This window comes from Magnolia sinica, chromosome 18, assembly GCF_029962835.1.
Source record: "Magnolia sinica isolate HGM2019 chromosome 18, MsV1, whole genome shotgun sequence".
Taxonomy (NCBI): domain Eukaryota; kingdom Viridiplantae; phylum Streptophyta; class Magnoliopsida; order Magnoliales; family Magnoliaceae; genus Magnolia; species Magnolia sinica.
In genome coordinates this window covers 70,396,806-70,414,732 of record NC_080590.1, presented here as the reverse complement: position 1 = coordinate 70,414,732, position 17,927 = coordinate 70,396,806, and the positions used below count along the sequence as shown (strand labels likewise).

The 17,927-nt window shown below is 40.6% G+C and overlaps 1 protein-coding gene and 1 non-coding gene across 2 annotated transcripts in view; both read right to left on the bottom strand.

Annotated features, from left to right (window-relative positions):
• The window catches only part of LOC131233442 (beta-glucuronosyltransferase GlcAT14B), a 36,024-nt gene extending 32,086 nt beyond the window's left edge, over positions 1-3,938 (bottom strand). The window contains exons 1-3 of the mRNA XM_058230151.1: positions 3,330-3,938; positions 3,171-3,246; positions 2,831-2,946 (exon numbers count right to left, since the gene is read on the bottom strand). Of these exons, the coding sequence (XP_058086134.1) occupies positions 2,831-2,946; positions 3,171-3,246; positions 3,330-3,816 (679 nt within the window). The 5' untranslated portion in view covers positions 3,817-3,938. The remainder of the gene's footprint in view (positions 1-2,830; positions 2,947-3,170; positions 3,247-3,329) is intronic.
• Positions 3,939-6,587: 2,649 nt separating this feature from the next.
• LOC131234134 (small nucleolar RNA R71) lies at positions 6,588-6,692 on the bottom strand. The gene has a single exon (XR_009165543.1). It is a non-coding gene; the product is annotated as a small nucleolar RNA R71 (small nucleolar RNA).
• Positions 6,693-17,927: the final 11,235 nt, after the last annotated feature.

The window sequence follows — 17,927 nt, the reverse complement described above, 5'->3', positions numbered from 1 at the left end:
AGTATGATGAGGACCATGTTGAACCTAGGTAGCTAGTCCTTGGCAAAAGGTGTATTCACAACTTATAATACCTTGTTGGATACTCCAACCAACAAGAGAACAACTACATTATAAAGGCCAAGCATGTCATTGTCATCATCTGGCTACATTGGCATGTTGCCTACCATAAGGCTAGGAAGTGAAAGAAGCAGGTTGATCATGATGACCTTCTAGACTTAGCTCAATACCCTATTACCCTATGGGAGTATTTCACTCAAGAGCTCATCCCTCCACGTGACAATGACGAGGAGGCAGACAATAATTCCTGCAATCAGACACGAGTCGTCATCCAATGCATGACAATATTAGTCACCTTCCACACCTCGTCATTTGCCCTAGCTTGCCTAAGGGTTCACAATCTTCTATGATGCTGAGGAGATGCAAGAGCCCTAGCTTGGTCTCTGCTCGATACTTGGGTTCTGCTTGATAAAGGGCATCATTAAGGAGTTCTAGAGAGAAAGTAAGGATTTTAAAGAGGGTTTTTCAAGGATTCTCATCTATGTAAGTGCATCCATATCTTGTAATTAGTTTACCATAATGGATTTGCTTGTATTTTTATGGCGTGGTTTTTTTGTAAAGGTTTTCCATGTAAAAATCGTGATTTCTCTGTGGTATTTGTTTACAATTATCTCTTTCTTGTTTAATTCGAATTTGGGGTTTACTTCCATGATTCCTCAACAAGTGGTATTAGAGATAATATTGGATTTTGAGTTTAAATTTGAAACATGTCATCGAAGGGATCAAACGTGAAGCAAGAAACGAAGAAGTTCACTGGAAGAAACAATTTTGAACTATAGAAGGTGAAGATAAGAGGCCTTCTAATTCAACAAGGATTGCAATAAGCACTCTTTAGTAAAGTGAAGCGTCCTGAATCTATGAGCGATGCAGAGTGAGAAGAACTTGATGAGGAACTATTACCTTAATCCAATTATGTTTGATAGATAATGTTCTTTATATTGTCATTAATTAAAAGACGATCGCAGGGGTTTAAACAAAATTAGACAGTTTGTAATGAAGAAATCCTTGGGCAATCATCTGTATCTTAAGAAAGAGTTTTATAATCTTAAGATGGCGAAAGGGTCTGATATTAATGAAGGCAGTGAAATGGCTATTTCAATATATTCGAAGTACGCAAGACTATATCTCATCATTTGAAAAATTAGGAGACTAGTTAGTAAGCTATGTGGATTCTGATTACGCAGGTAATATGAATAATAGAAGATCGACTTTTACTCATTTCTACTAGCGGGTGGAGAGATTAGTTGGATGTCGAAGTTTTGATCTATGGTGGCTTTTTCTATGACTGAAGCTAGATATATGGCAGTGATAGAAGCATTCAAGAAATATTTTTGGTTTAGAGGACTGATAAATCTGTTGGGGCTTCAACAGGACGCCGTGCCAGTCAATTGTACAGCGAAAGTGCGATCAATTTGGCTAAGAATTCTGTTTATCACTCACGTACTAAATATATTAATGTACATTATCATTTTATCTGACAAATGCTTAAGGAATGAGGCGTGACTTCAAAGAAGATTTACACAAGTGTGAATCCGACTAATATACTTACGAAGTTGGTTTATACAAAGAAGTTCAAATTCCGTGCAACCTCTTTAGGCTTGGCGAGCATAAATGGAAGATGAAGTGTGCACGAGAAGTGATGATGAAGTTATAATGGAAGGCAGAATTAGAGATGTTGATTGATGAGGAGCTATGATGAATGAAGATTGAAGACATGGTGGAGATTATTGTTGATGTCTTAAATGTGTGAATAACAGGGTTTGTCGATGTCATCGACAAACCACTTGATGTCATCGAGCAAATGTCAATGCCATCGACAAGTGCTCGATCCCACCGGAAAAATTTGGAAAATCTATGTTGGTTGGCGGAACGTTTTAGTGTTGCTACTCGATGACATCTATGGAGTTCGATGCCATCAACATATCCTCAATGGGTTCTCGATGCCATCGAGGGTCCCGTTGAAGATATGTGCAGAATTGCATATGTGCAAAATTTATTTCCTATTTTGGTTTTGATAGTATATATATCGAGTGTAATAGGGATTAGGGTATGGAAGAGGTGTATTAGGGCTTTCTAAATTGTTCCTAAGGGTTCAAGGGTATAGATAGGGCTTGTGAAGTAGATTTGAGGCTTGTTGGAATCAGTAAGCTATTATCTCTTATAATTTAAATTCTGCTTTCATGGTGTATTACTTGTCGCTTTGTGCCGTGGTTTTTTTTTTTTTTTTTTCACAAGGGTTTTTTTATATAAAATTTGGATTGTTCTTGTTTGGACTTGGTTGTACGATTGAGTGTAGTTTGCTTAATTCATCCTGGAGTGTTTCCGTGGTTTCCAATAAAAACTACCATGGTTTTTGTTTTTATTTTGTTAAATTTAAAATTAAAAAAAAAAAGAAAAAAAAAAAAAAAAACAACAACAACAACATTGTATAGCAGTGGAAAGGGTCCTATGCTTTGACTAAAGAAGCAAAACCCTTAACCAATGAGTTAAGAACAATATTGGATTTTTTATTATTAGGATATACATTACTTATAAGAGATCTAATTATTTTAAATATCTATTAACAATCATGATATTTTCATTTTCTAAGTAGTAATTATTGAGTCAGGGTTGGGTCGAGCCTTTGAGTCAACCCGACTTCTCTTAACATTAAGTCGAGTTGAGTTGTCGGGTTTTTGAACTATTAGATGCACGAATGGATACATGTAAGGTGACTCGATGGAATATGGCCCTCTACAAGAGCAGGAAGGGATACGTAGTAAAGGATAAAAACCTGTGTATAGCTTGAAAGCGGTAGGAAGGGTCCTCTGCTTTGTAACCCACATAATCTCTGATTTGTTGAGACTGTAGAGCCCAGGATCTATCATTATCGGCTTCGCTCTCTTATTCCTTCAAGATTACAAAAAGGGGAAAAAAAAAAATCGATTTAAAATACTTAATTTAATCCAAGCCATTGAAAGAGTCTAAAACCCCTTTAATTTTGTAAATTGGGGTAGCGCAACTTTTCTGTTCAAACCCAATTCACAAAAGGGAACATTGATGGAAGCAAATCAATGAGAGGTGGGGTTAGATATCATCAATTCCACCCCCAGAAGACAGGAAATTTCTCTTACAGTTTCCAACCCAAGTGGCTGCTGTGCTGTATGAAATTGAGATGCCTGGGCAAATTGGAGAAGGCGTGTATCAGATCTGCAAAGTGGGCCACACAGGCTATGATCAGAGAGAGACACCGAGTTGCTGGAAATGACCATTCTGCCCTTATTGTACCTTACCATCTTGAGTCACCAAAGGGTAGTCAGAGGCACTGAGGTTGATGAACCAGTCCCATTTGCAGGTCCTGAGGAGCATAGACATTGCATGGAGAGTGTTTGCAAGCATGGTGGATCCCCTGTAAGTGACCAAATTCGACTTCCCGACGATCCACACATTGCCGAAATGGGCGAATGTGGGCTCTCCGGCGACGAATTCGGACAGGGCGAGCCGTTCGGCGGGGTCGGCATCGACGTCCAGGTGGAGGAGGTAGTGATTGGCGGGGTGGTACAACACACGGAGGGCTCGTTTCAGCCGGTCGATGTCACCTTTCGAAGCGGAGATGAGGTAAGCGAAGGAGACAGGGAAGGCTTTGGCAGGCTGGGGAAGGCCCGGGAGGTCGGCAGGCCGCAAACCAGTAATGGGTCTTGTTAAGATGGTTGGGATGAAGAGGAGGGTGAACAGAATTGAAGTGAAGATGAAGGAGATCATGAATTCTTTGATACCCATTGGGGGAAGGGGGTGTGGCGAGAGAGAGAGAGAGAGAGAGAGAGAGAGTTGGGGGAAAGGTAGTTATCTAAGGAGGTGAGGAGTAGTTAACAGATGTGATCTGAAGTTACCTGTAATGAGAATAAAGGATTGAGTAGAGATTAGATCTTGTTCCTTCCTTCCAAGGGGAGATGTACGCGTGGCATGCTCCCGTAGGGTACTATCACATGGGAACCGTTGGTAAAGGATAGGGACTCTATGATACTCGGCCCCTGCCTCTGCACAAGTGGGGGTTTTTTTTTTATTAATCCCGACCGTTCGCCTGTTGTGCCACACCATTGATGGACCATGGGCCAGAGACTTTTGAGTTGAATACGGACCATTGCTGTATTTTTCTTCTTTATTTTCTACATCTAGGTCACAATTTGAAAGGTCAAGATCGTTCCATCGAGGATAATTTAGGCCCTGCTGGATTGTGTGGTGTGCAATACACCACCAACCCGACCACATTGGGGTGCTGACGTTGCAAAGTTCCGTGGGCCCATGATGATATGTGCATATTCACATTGGTCCATCAATTTTAGCAGATAAGTTTAGGGCGTGAGCCCAAAATTAAAGCATATACAAACCTCAGGTGGACCACACCATTTAAAGCATTAGGGCCTGGTGTTGAGTGTAAAATATTGCATATTTCTTCTAATTTATACCTTGATTTTATAAACATAATATTGCTTAATCGATTTAATTAAGCATGTTTTCATGTGCGAGGTGATTTTAAGTTCTTAAAGATGAAATTAATGTCAAAAGGAAGATTTATACTCGAAAGATAACTAAATGAAGATTTGAAGATTTGGAAGTCATTAACGAAGAATTCACATGCCAAAAATCCTAAGAAACTAAATGAGGAATGAAGAGAATAAAATATTTGAAGTGAAGAAATGAATTCTAAAATTGTCCTGAAAACAAACATATTCCTAAAATTGTCCTGAAAAGGCATATTCTAAAACACCGAGTCTAGTTTTGAAGACTGCGCAAAATGCATAAATTTGAGGCAGTTTAAACTCCGAGCATATGTTGAGAAACTGCGAAGAGTGCTTAAATTTGAGGGGGTTTCTAAATTTTTCCAACTTGGTACGAGAGTTGGAGTTCCACAACTCTAAATAGAACTCCCTACGATGCTCCAAAGCATTTTATAGGGTTTGGAAAGGTCTCAAGGAGCATACACAAGGGTGGAGCAGTTATCAAAGAGTTTTTTTTCTTCCATAGTTTATTTTTTATGCCTTTTTAAGAGATTTAATTTCAATCATGTTTATGGTTGGCTAAACCTCTTAGTTAGGGCTAAGAGCTGAAGCTTATAGTGTGTTTGGATGATTATCTTGCTTTGATTCTTGTTCTTATTGAACCTCATTGATTTCTAGTTTGATATTAAAAGAATATTTTTATTTTTTTATGATTTATTATGACTCAAATTACAATAGATGTTATGATAGCTTTTGATATTTTCTTTTTCTATTTTGAGATTATGAGGTTAGTAAATCTTATTGTTCACCATCGTCTCCTGAACATGGTAAGGTGACAGAATCTCTTCAAATCTTCACAATTCTCCTCCATTGAGAATTAGGTTAATGAAAAGTTTGGATTTGATTTAAATTGTTTTATCTTCCAATTAGATAGGATAAGACTCCAATTCCAATTGTGTTCCTTGAATTAAGTAAGGTAGCATCTTGATAGTTACAAGTGGATCCTTAGCACCCTAGTTCCCACCTTTAATCGATAGTTTAAACATTATTCACAATTACTCTCTTTTATTCCAAAATTCAGATTTAGATCTTCTTTTAGTTCTAGTTCTTTTCATAATACATACAAGTTTAGTCCCTATGGATTCGACCTCGTTCTCACGAGTTATTACTACATCGCGACCTTACACCTGAGGTTGTGAACAAGTTTTTAGTGCCGTTGCAGGGGACTATGACTACGTTTTTCTGGAATTAATTAGTATTAGAATCAGGTTAAGATTAGGGTTAACTTTTTGCTTTATATATATATATATATGTTATGATTTTTTCTGAAATTGTTTTTAGAAACTAATATTGTTTTCTGTTTAGTAGGATCTTAACATAGCAACTCTAATCCGGTAACTTCTTTCTAATTTTCTCTCTCTTTTTTTTTCTATATTTCTTATTTTCTTTAGTTTTCTTTATTCTAAGTTTTAGTTGTTTGGTGCTTGAGGGCTGTGTGTGTTTCATGCCCAAGTGGGTTCGTAAAAACACTCAACGTCTCTTGAGTGAAGGAGGATTAGTCGAAGGGTTGCCTATCCATCAAAGGATTAGACACCACTTGAGATCCTCTCAGTTAATTGAAGTAATGGCCGCAAATCAACATCAACCACCAGTTGAGGAAGTTCAAAATGAAAACGAGGTGCATAATGCACCCCCGCCTCGTACTCTAAGAGATTATTTACAACCGACGGGGGTGAGTACACCTTTCTGCATGATATTTCCATTGAATACAAGAACTGTGGATATTAAACCAAGGGTAATTCGACTCCTCCCTAAGTTTCATGGACTAGAATCTGAAAGTCTATACTTGCATATGAAATAGTTTGATGAAATCATATCTACATTACACTTCCCAAACGTGTCTGAGGACACAGTTAGACTGAAATTATTTCCTTTCTCTTTGAAAGAAAAGGCTAAATCGTGGTTACATTCCTTAAGACAAAGGTTCATTGGCACGTGGGCTGAGATGACAAGAGAGTTCCTTAAAAAGTTCTTCCCTTATCATAAAATAAATACCTTAAGGAAAACAATCATGAATTTTGCACAAAAAGAGGATGAGACCTTCTAATATTGAGAACGATTTAAGGATCTCATAAATTCATGTCCACAACATGGCTATAAAACATATCGTATAATAAGTTTTTCTATGAGGGATTGACCTCATCCATGCGCCAATTTGTGGAGATGATGTCTAATAGGGAATTCATGAATAAGGAAGCCGATGATGCGTGAGATTATTTTGATAAACTTGCTGAAAATGTGCAATCATGTGATACCTCTTCAAGAATTAACACTTCTACACCTACTCAATCAAAGGAAATGGGAGGAATTTATGTTCTAAAAGAGGAAGATGATATAAATGCAAGAGTGACCAAACTCACAAGAAAAGTCGAGGCCATGGGACCCGAAATGACTACGGAAGTTATTTGTGGTATTTGTGCTTGTGACATACATACAACTGAGAATTGCCTAACAATTCATGCTTTTCAAGAGATATTGAATGAGTAATCAAATGCCATAAACAAATACCAAAAACCTTTCAATGGACCCACCTCAAATACATATAACTCAAGCTGGATAAACCATCTAAACTTCAGTTAGAGGAACGGACAAACAGCTACTCCTCAAGGGATCCTTAACCAATTTCTGAATCAAAGGAAACCTCAAGAGGATTCGGTCTTAAAACATATACAAAATCAAGAGCTTTTTAATCTGGGTATGCTACAAGCCTTTTAAGACCTTACAAAGGCCATACAAGGGCTTGAAACAAAAAATTCGATTGGGGAGAAAGGGATCATTCGGGCTCAGCCTCTCCTCAACCCAAAACAGCAATATGAAATCAGTGACCCAAGCTCCTTAAAACAAATGGAGCAGGCTAAGTCTATCACCACTCTTAGGAGTGGGAAGACAATTGACAAATTTATTCCAGTGAGGGGTGAAAAGCCTAAGGACCCGGAAATAGATGAAAATGATAGACCTACTAATGCTCCACATGAGTTAGAACGGGAACCTCAAAGTAAGCCAATTGCGTCATTTCCTCAACAGTTGATTGCACCAAAACCTCTCTCTAACTCTCAGGATATTCTAGAGGTGCTTAAGCAAGTGAAGGTCAACATCCCTCTACTGGATGTCATTAAACAAATCCCTTCATATACCAAATTTCTGAAAGATTTATGTACGACTAAAAGATTGCAAATCATACAAAAGAAAATATTTTTGACAGAAAAAGTGAGTGCCATCCTCAACAAGATGTGCCACAAAAATACAAAGATCCTGGTAGCCCAACCATTACTTGTGTAATTGGGAACCACTGGAATGAGCACACACTTTTAGACTTAGGAGCGAGTGTAAATCTGATCCTTTACTCAATTTACAAACAATTGGGTCTAGGTGAATTAAAACCTACTCGGACCACATTACAACTTGCCGATCGCTCAGTTCGTGTACCGAGAGGGATGATTGAGGATGTGTTGATCCAAGTTGATAAATTCTACTATCCAGTATATTTTATTATCCTGGACACTCAACCCATCATAGGTAGGAGCACTCAAATACCCATCATTTTTGGTCACCCATTCCTTGTTACATTAAATGATATCATTAATTGTAGGAATAAAATTATGAATTTATCTTTCAGAAATATGACATTGGAGCTCAACATCTTTTTTAATATGAATAAATAGTTAGAGAATGATGACGATACCCACGACATTAACATGATTGATTCTTTCGTGGAAGATAGAGCACTTTTGACTCTATACTCTGACACTCTAGAGACATGCTTGACCCCACTCTCCTGATTTAGATGATGACATGACTAGGGAGATGGATTGTCACGCCCTAAACTCGGAAACCAGGCTCATAGAAATCCCGATTGTCGAATCCGGCGCCGACAGCTCCGTAGTACCACATTCTCGGCTCCCGGCACGCATATGCCAGATTCCGATCTTGGGATCATAAAAGGAGGATTTTCAGTGTGATTTTTTTTTTGTAAAGGAGCAGAACCATAAGTGTACCCAAATTATAAGAGTAACATCGTCATCACATATCCACTAATATAAATAGTTGATTACAATGCTGAATGGAAATGCATGCATATAATAAAATTTGCACAAAGCTCGGCCTCCACGCTCCTGCCTCAATGCTATTGCGACCTAACGTCACCTGCACGCAATGATCGTGCATAAGCTTACAAGAAGCTTATAGGGTGGTGTAAGTGTGTGCACAAGTTAAGTGCCAAGTACACAAATATCAGCATAAGCGGAATACTGGCAAGTCTATAAGTTATTCAATATCAGAGTATGTAATGCAGATCGGCTATGCAATGCGGAGTCATAATGAGCCAAATATCAGATACTGAGAATGAAATACAATATGCAATTCTTGACGAGTCACAAATACTATCAACCTCATCTAGACTATATAAATGTAGAAACAACCCAAAATGTCATATGCTGCGGATGTAATGAAATATGTAGATCCTGGCGAGTCCATAATACCATCAACCTTATTCAGGCTAGACAATACAGAAGCATAGTAAACTAAATGCGATGTGTTGAGGATGTAATGCAATATGTGGCGTGAAAGAAAATGACCAATCTGTAGTATGAAGTTGGGATGATAGTACATAGTATCATAAGCTGTGCGGTCCATCACAAGGGATTTCTATCCAAACCAGTCCCATACCTAAATTTGGATAGTTAGACTCAATGTGGTAAACTCCTAATCTCAGGTTGGTCGTGTACCCAACCGAAATCATAACCATTGCAAAGGTGCACTTAATGATCTAGTTGTGCACCATCAGCTCGAGTGGATAGTGAATGAATGAATATTGAGGACGCAATTCCTACTTAGTAAGTCTACATTTCAGTACCATACATCTTTGGGATCATCACCGAGGTCTAGTACACTCCACATTGGCCACTGCCTCCCTAGTCGCACAACCAAGTGAGTGAAAGAGACTTTATTACCCACATACCAATATCAGCCCGGCTTGTCGGTAGCGGACCCATTTATGAGCTGGTCAAAATCAGCCTAGCTTACAGCCTCCTCACTCGGGCGGATAAGGCCATACCCCCTTCCAACCGACCATGATATAGTGGGAGACGCGGCCTAATGGTATATGACCCTCATGCACTCATGTTTCCACTCGGTTTAGACGTTGGAGCATCTCCTGGCCACGGAGGTTTAGGGACTTTAACCCACGTACAACTAACATACCCAGATGCTCGAACCAAATATTTTCGGTGTCCCATCTGGTCATCCACGACATGCCTGTGGAGGCCACAACCCTGATGTCGTTAGGGTGAATAATGGTCATGTCACAAAAATGCGAGATGCATGAGTCATACTATCCAGTCATGCATCAAACCTGCGCGTACCACGCGCTCATGTGGGGCCACTCCATCTCACTAGGAGTCCCATAATAAACCAGCCCAATGACACATGCTATGATCAGTCACTCCTCATAACAAGCATATATATGATACGTATGGGTATGTATCACGATGTAACAAAGTACATAGGCATGATTATCTGATAAGGCGGATAATAATAATCCACAATCGACCTTCACCGGCATCTCACATACCCAAAGTATAAACTAAACAACATGTTCCTTCTACAACTATAGGAGCCCATGGCGTATATCTTACATTAGCCTTCCATGGCTTTGCATGATCCAAGACGGGGACGACGAGTCTACTCCATATGTCGAGATAGGTTCTACATAGTAGATATACTAACCTGATACTACATATTCTTCCATCTATAGTCAGGGGAGAGGGTGATGATGATGTATTAATATCAAAGATAGGCCTCACACTCGTCCTAAGAAGGTAAATGGACAGTGTGGATGATACATATATAACACGAGGTCCTAGCAATTGATTACAAGGTAGGATACATCTCATGGGGTGAGTCAAGTGGGTATACAATGAGGTGAGTTCATAGGGTGAGCTAAAATGGTGAACAATTGGGCTTCCTCAACCTCCTATCATGAATAAACTGGGCTTCCTTATGGGGCTCGATACATACATAAGGTGGGCTTGGTAGAGTTCATACATCTAGGACAATGTGTCCTTGCACATGGATTGGGTAGCCCGCTCATCATCTAAGTGGGCCTTGGATATATTCACTAAACTTGGGCAAGACATGCATCTAGGTGGGCCACATTTCCTATGGAAGACCCAGTATGAACACAAGATGGGCTCCAATGTTTGGGTAGTCCTACAGGGTATAGTGAAGAGTATCATTATCAAACGGGGCCCAATGACTTGGGTTAGCCCAATAAGGTAAGGTGGAAATGGATGTAACGATGGGCCCTAGGGAGGCTTACAACGTGGACATTTAACCACCATTGCTCCTAAGGTGCGACCCATTTGGGATATGGGATCTAGCTTATAATGGGGGCCCACAGCCCTAATACTATCTAGAAAGTGGATGGATAATGTATACACATCACTCACACATGGTGGACCTCATAAGGCAGTCCCTAACACGGGCATAAAACATATACATCACCATGGGCCTCTCAAGGTGGCTCGTGGCCTATGGAATGTATAGATAGGATACATATAATCATATAAACCAAGGTGGGCTTTTCATGACAAAGGGGCCTATGGCCCTGAAACAATGAGTGGGCCGCGTGTGCAACATATACATCATGGCGGGCCTCATAGACCAGCCCTATGGCCTAGAAAAATGGATGGACAAGGTATATATATAGCACATCCATCATGGTGGATTTCATGAAATAATGGGCCTCACACAATCACAATGGGCCTCATACATTCACAATGGACCTCTCATACAACCACAATGAGCCTTACATACAGCCACAATGGGCCTCACATATAGCCACAATGGGCCTCACATACAGCCCCAATATCCAGGGAATGGATGAACGGTGTGTACACAACACCTACATCATATTAGGCCTCATAAAGCAGCCTATGGCCCAACAAAAGGGATGGACAACATGTATACAACACATACATCATGATGGGCTCCAAGGGCTGGACGTCTAGCCCATCTGGGCCTGCTGGACCTCCAGTACCTAGATGGCGTGGATGGAACATATATCATGGTGGGCCTGACTAGGTGGGCCTCAAAACTGACGGATGGCATGCATATAACACATATCATGGTGGACCTGCATAAGACAGTCCACGGTTGGGCACATACATAGGGTGGGTTTCTCAAGACAATGGGGGCCATGACCCTAAGGAAAAAAGAATGGACATGGTGTATCTGATACACACATCATGGTGAGGCCTAAGACTTAGAATCGAGTCAATCTGTGGCTTGTGTGGGCCACACCATGCACACAGTTGAGAGGTTTACCCTCTATTAAAACATTCACAATCATTAGTCGGGCCCACCAAGCCGTTGTTCATAAATCCAATCCATCCATTAAGTGTGTCCCACTTGGTTAAGGGGTCAGACCGAGTTTCAGAAGCATCCAAATTTCAGGTGGACCCTAGCAAGTGCTTTTAAATGATTTAGCATGTCTTCACATGATTTTAGATGGTGTGGGCCACCTGAGTTCTGTATACGGTTGATTTTTGAGGTATCACAATTTCTAAAGGGGACCCATCAAATGCATGGTGTAGATGTTTGACATTCATCATGGTGGGGCCTACTACTGGGTCTACGAACCCAACCATTCCAAGCAGTCTGGACGCTGGCAGCAGTAGCGTCTGGCATATATATATATGCACATTTTTTTATTATATTTTTTTGTTGGTTTTTCATAGGTGGGGCCCACTTGAGGACGATCCAGTGAGCATTCTTTGGTTCATGACAAATCTAATGAGCCCAATATTCAATATTTTTGGGCGTATAGAAACGTCACAGCGAGCCCTAACCATTTCGATAGAAAATTTCATTATTAAAACAATATTTTTGACGGTGTGGCCTACCAGAGATTTGGATTGGCTTCATTTTTCAGCCCAAGGCCTAAAATGAGTTGGAAAATTTAATAGACGGTGTGGATTTAATACATACATCAAGGTAGGGTCCCACCGTCCAGCAGCTGAACAGTGAGGATGAAACCTATACATTACAGTAGGGCCCAAAAACACATACATCCCGGTGGTGCCACGTGGTGGCCCGCCCGATCAATCTGATATTTATTTTCCTTCGTCCAGGCCCGTCTAGGAGGGACGACCAAGATATACAATGTATACATGATGGTGGGTCCCACGTAGGTGGCCCACCCAGTTTGGGATCTAGCTGATCCTTGTGTTTTCCCTGCCATTGGGCCTGTGTGACCGGCTAGTCATGCAGGCCCATTTGGACAGCGTGTGGTCCCACTAGTGGATAGTAAGGTGGGTCCGATCAGTGGACGACATAGATAAGATTCATACATTCTTGGTGGGCCACAAGATGGGAAAGAGAGAGATAGAGAGAGAGAGAAACGATGATGGAGGGGAGGGGCTCCGCCACTATGACCTCCCTAGGTGGGCTATGTAAATACTATACATACATCAAAATGGGTCCCAAATAGTGTGGGCCCTAAATCATAAAAATCAACGGTGGAGATCCCTTTCCACAAAAGATACAAGGTCTAGATGACCTTTCCATAAATGGGAAAAATAAACATCATGATGTGGTCCATGGAGCCTATCATGGGATGATCATAAGAATCATGGTGGGCCATCGGCCACACATAGGGTCCAAAGTGAGATCCATACTATTGATCAGTAGGCCTCACTTGACCCATCATCTAATCCTACAAAAACACCCACTGATTGCTAATCTTCTTGGTTCTATGGCTTCCTTAGCTCCTTGGCTTCAACTTTGATCGAGGATGATGAAGATTGAAGGGTGGAGATGAGAGATAACGGGGTAGGAAGTGGGCTACACTTTGGGCTCTTTCTCCTTGGAATGCTTAGATGGCCACTCTTTTGGGTTGCTTAGGGAATAGGTAGAGAATGAGAGAGAGTGGGTGGTTGTAAGAGAAGGTAGCATGGAGGGTATGGGCTTTGTTGACTTATGGGGGCATGAGGTGGCATGGGGTATGGGTTGCCTTGACTTGTTGGTAAGAAAGGGATGGGATAGGCATAGGTTCATTTAACTTGGTGAAGAGAGAGGTATGGGTGAGTGATGGGATGTGTGCTTGATTTGACTTGATTGATTGATGTGATGGGTGGTAGAGATTCTCTCGGGATTCGTAATATGCAGCATTTTTCTCTAAATAAATGTGGGCCCACAACTCTTAGCCTAAGTATTACATCAGTATGCAAGACGCGGTATTGGAATCATGACGACGGCGTGGTCACAATGGTACAAGTCTTGGGTCGAGTCGACTCATATCTAAGGGATACGACTAAGGGTTGCGCACAAATGCCGATTACAGGTCGCGGGTTGCAGGAATTCGATGGCGAGGTTCACGGGAGTCTAAATAATGGTACAGACTAAGATACGGGCCTTACATAGATGCCTTACTTGGTACTATGCCAGTACTTGAAGTTAATTGGTGGAGGCCATAATTTGAGAAATTACCCAAAACCGATGTAGTGCTTCTACCGTCTAGCCTCAAAGCACCGAAGCTTGACATAAAACCTTTGCCTACTGATCTTAAATATATCTACTTAGGTCAAGATGAGACATGCTTGGTAGTGATTTCTTCCTACCTTGAGAAAGAATAAGTGAATGTGCTCATTTTCACTCTCATTGAGCATAAAAGAGCTCTTGGATGGTCGATTGTATACCTCAAGGGAATCAACCCTTTGATTTGTACTCACTGCATTCATCTTGAGGATAATGTGAAAATCTCTCATCAACCACAACGTCGACTCAATCCAAATTTGAAAGAAGTGGTTAAGGCCGAGGTAATTAAGTTGTTGGATGTGGGTATCATATACCCTATATCCGATAGTCAATGGGTGAGTCCAACTCAGGTAGTTCCTAAGAAGTCTAGAATCACCATCGTAGCCAATGTCGACAATAAATTCGTGCCAACTAGAGTTACTACTGGTTGAAGAATGTGCACTGACTACAAAAAGTTGAATACCGTCACAAGGAAGGACCACTTTCCTTTGCCCTTCATTGATCAAATTTTGGAAAGGCTAATCAGTCACTCTTACTATTGCTTCCTTGACAGATATTCGGGCTATAATCAGATAGAGATAGCCCTTGAAGATCAAGAGAAGACATCATTCACATGTCCCTTTAGCACCTTTGCTTACTAAAGGATGCCATTCGGACTATGTAATGCCCCCACCACTTTTCAGTGATGCATGTTGAGTATTTTTTCTAACATTGTGGAGCAATATTTAGAGTTCTTCATGGACAAGTTCTCTATCTTTGGTCCATCCTTCACCAAGTATTTAAAAAATCTTAAATGTGTGCTGAAGCGATATGAGGAAAAGATTTTGGTTCTGAATTGAGAGAAATGTCATTTCATGGTTCCCAAGGGAATTGTACTTGGACACATAAATTTGTCCAAGGAAATTGAGGTAGGCAAGGGAAAAATTGATCTTATCTCTAACCTACCTCCACCCAAGATCTACGTGATGTGCGATCCTTCCTAAGACACGCTGAATTTTATAGATGATTCATAAAGGAATTTAGTCATCTCTCGTCCTTTATGCAATCTACTTCAAAAGGATGTACCATACGAGTGGATTGAACAATGCCAAGAAGCTTTCACTAAGCTCAAGGGCATGTTAACTACCGCACCTATCATGCATCGACCCGATTGGAGCATCCCTTTTGAGATTATGTGCGATGCATCTGACTATGTTATTGGGGTGGTGTTAGGCCAGAGAAAAGAAAAGAAGCCCTACATTATTCACTATGTAAGTAGAACTCTAAATTTTGCCCAAGTGAACTACACTACTACGGAAAAGGAACTCTAAGTCGTAGTGTTCGCTTTGGACAAATTTAGGTCCTACCTAATCGGATCTAAGATTAGCATCTACTTGGACCATGCGACACTAAAGTATCTTCTTTCTAAGGTGGATGCTAAGCCTCGCCTGATAAGATGAATCCTCTTACTCCAAGAATTTGATATTGATAGACGAGATAAAAAAGGAATAGAAAATGTAATGGCCGACTACCTTTCTTGACTTGACCTCACTAATTCCTTGAGCCGACATTGATAAATGATATGTTCCCCAACGAATAATTATTTAAATTCTCCCAACTACCTTGGTTTGCTGACATTGCAAATTATCTTACTACAGGTTTCATGCCAACATATTGGACTGCGTGAGATAAGAAAAAATTTCTTGGATGATCCTTATTTGTGTAAATATCGCTCAAACCAAATTCTATGGAGATGTGTGCCAGACAATGAACATTAGAGTGTTATCTCCTTTTGTCATTCTCAGGCTTGTGGCAGTCACTTTTCTATTAAAAAAATCACGACCAAAATTCTGTAGTGTGGCTTTTACTGGCCCACGATGTTCAGAGATACTCATGAGTTTTGCAAAGCTTGTGAGCATTGTCAGAAATTGGGAGGGTTATCCCGTCGAAATATGATGCCTTTAAACCCCATTCTTATCATTGAAGCATTTGATTGCTGGGGCATTGATTTCATGGGACCATTCCCCTATTCCCTTAGGAATATTTACATTTTTGTTAGCAGTAGACTATGTCACTAAATGGGTCAAAGCGATCCCGTGCTGGAATAATGATCATAAAACGGTCATTCGATTCTTAAAAGAAAATATCATTTCCCAGTTCAGAATGCCTCGGGCCATCATCAGTGATGGAGGTTCACACTTGTAATAGGCCATTTGAGAACTTAATAAAGAAATATGTCATCTCTCATAAAGTGAGCACTCCATACCACCTGTAGACAAGTAGGCAAGCCAAGATTTATAACAGGAAAATTAAATAAATTCTAGAAAAAATGGTTAACCCTGACTATAAAGATTGGTTAATCCATTTGACTGATGCTTTATGGGCTTACCGTACAACTTTTAAAAACCCCATTGAAATGTTTCCTTTTAGACTTGTCTATGGGAAAGCCTGTCACTTGCATGTGGAGCTGGAGCATAGAGCCTACTGATGTTTTATTTAAACCAACACGATTTAAATGATATTTAAACTCGCAAGTATACGAATCAGATGCAGATATGGTACGTATTACGAGATCGTTCCCACGAGGACTGGTCGTCACAATTCGAATCTATGACTGTCCTTAACTAATCCAACAGATAATGGAATGAACTACTAAGCACAATTTTAGGGAAAAAAAACAATTAAGAACAGGGAAGAAAATTCAATCAGAAAGAGAGCACTAGGACTTTCGAATCCACTCCTAATTATCCTAACCCTTGTTTTGTCTATTGATTCACCTTGATCTAGATTGATACCACTTAAATAGAGAAAGCACAATCTGTGTCCTTAATCGGGCATACAGACTGTCTAATTCCTTTAAGCAATGCCATGAATGACATATCCCATATCCTTGGTCGGGCATAAGGGATGTACAATTCATTAAAGCATCCTGTTTCTTCCTCTATAGGAAACCTGTTCTTGCTCAGACACAAGCACCTATAATAAGCATCCAAACAACATCCATATATATACTTTGGTCAAGTTCATAGATGGAGAAGTTTAGAATTTTAAACCCATAAAGCCCACTTAAAGAAAGAAACAAATTAATTGAAATTCAAAGTAAATCAACCAATACAAGAGCTAATCAAATTAGGGGCTTCATCTCAGCCCTAGCTGAGAGATTAGTGACCCATAAAATCCATAAAAAATATTAAATAAAATTCATAAAAAAAGTCAAACCAAACAATCTCTCTCTCTCTTCTTTCTTCTCTTTCTTCTCTCCCTTGCTCCAGATCTGGAATCCCCTGGTTCTGAATACCTTTCCCACGTCCAAAACTCCCCTTTTATAGCTGCTGGATGGCTGGGGTCGGTGGCAGAGTCGTAGAAGGACTCGGAGTACAAATTTTCGCAGCCGTGATCGGTGGGCCCCACAGAGGTATTTTCTGGAAAATCCACCCCGTCCATTGGATTTAGAACGAAATTTCAGTCAAGAATGGGTGGTTTTGAAGGTCCATTAGCGCGGCCCACAGAAGAAATCTCAAAAAACTCCATTTTGAACGTCCCGGGGCAGTCTACTTTTGGCCTCTTTACCGCACACGTGTGTACGCATGGGCGAGGAATATCAACATGGTTTTGAAGCTCTCGAAGCCCTCTACACGATGGACGGATCAGATCTTCCGGAAGGTTGACGAGTGGGGCCCACTAATTTCTGCAAAAACTGGCAGCGTCCGTGCGTTTCGCGGACGCCAAACCGACGCTGCGATGATGGTTGGGTCCATTATTGGACTTTTCACAGGAATCCACGCCGTCCATTGGTTTCAGCTCGAAAAATCAGTAGGA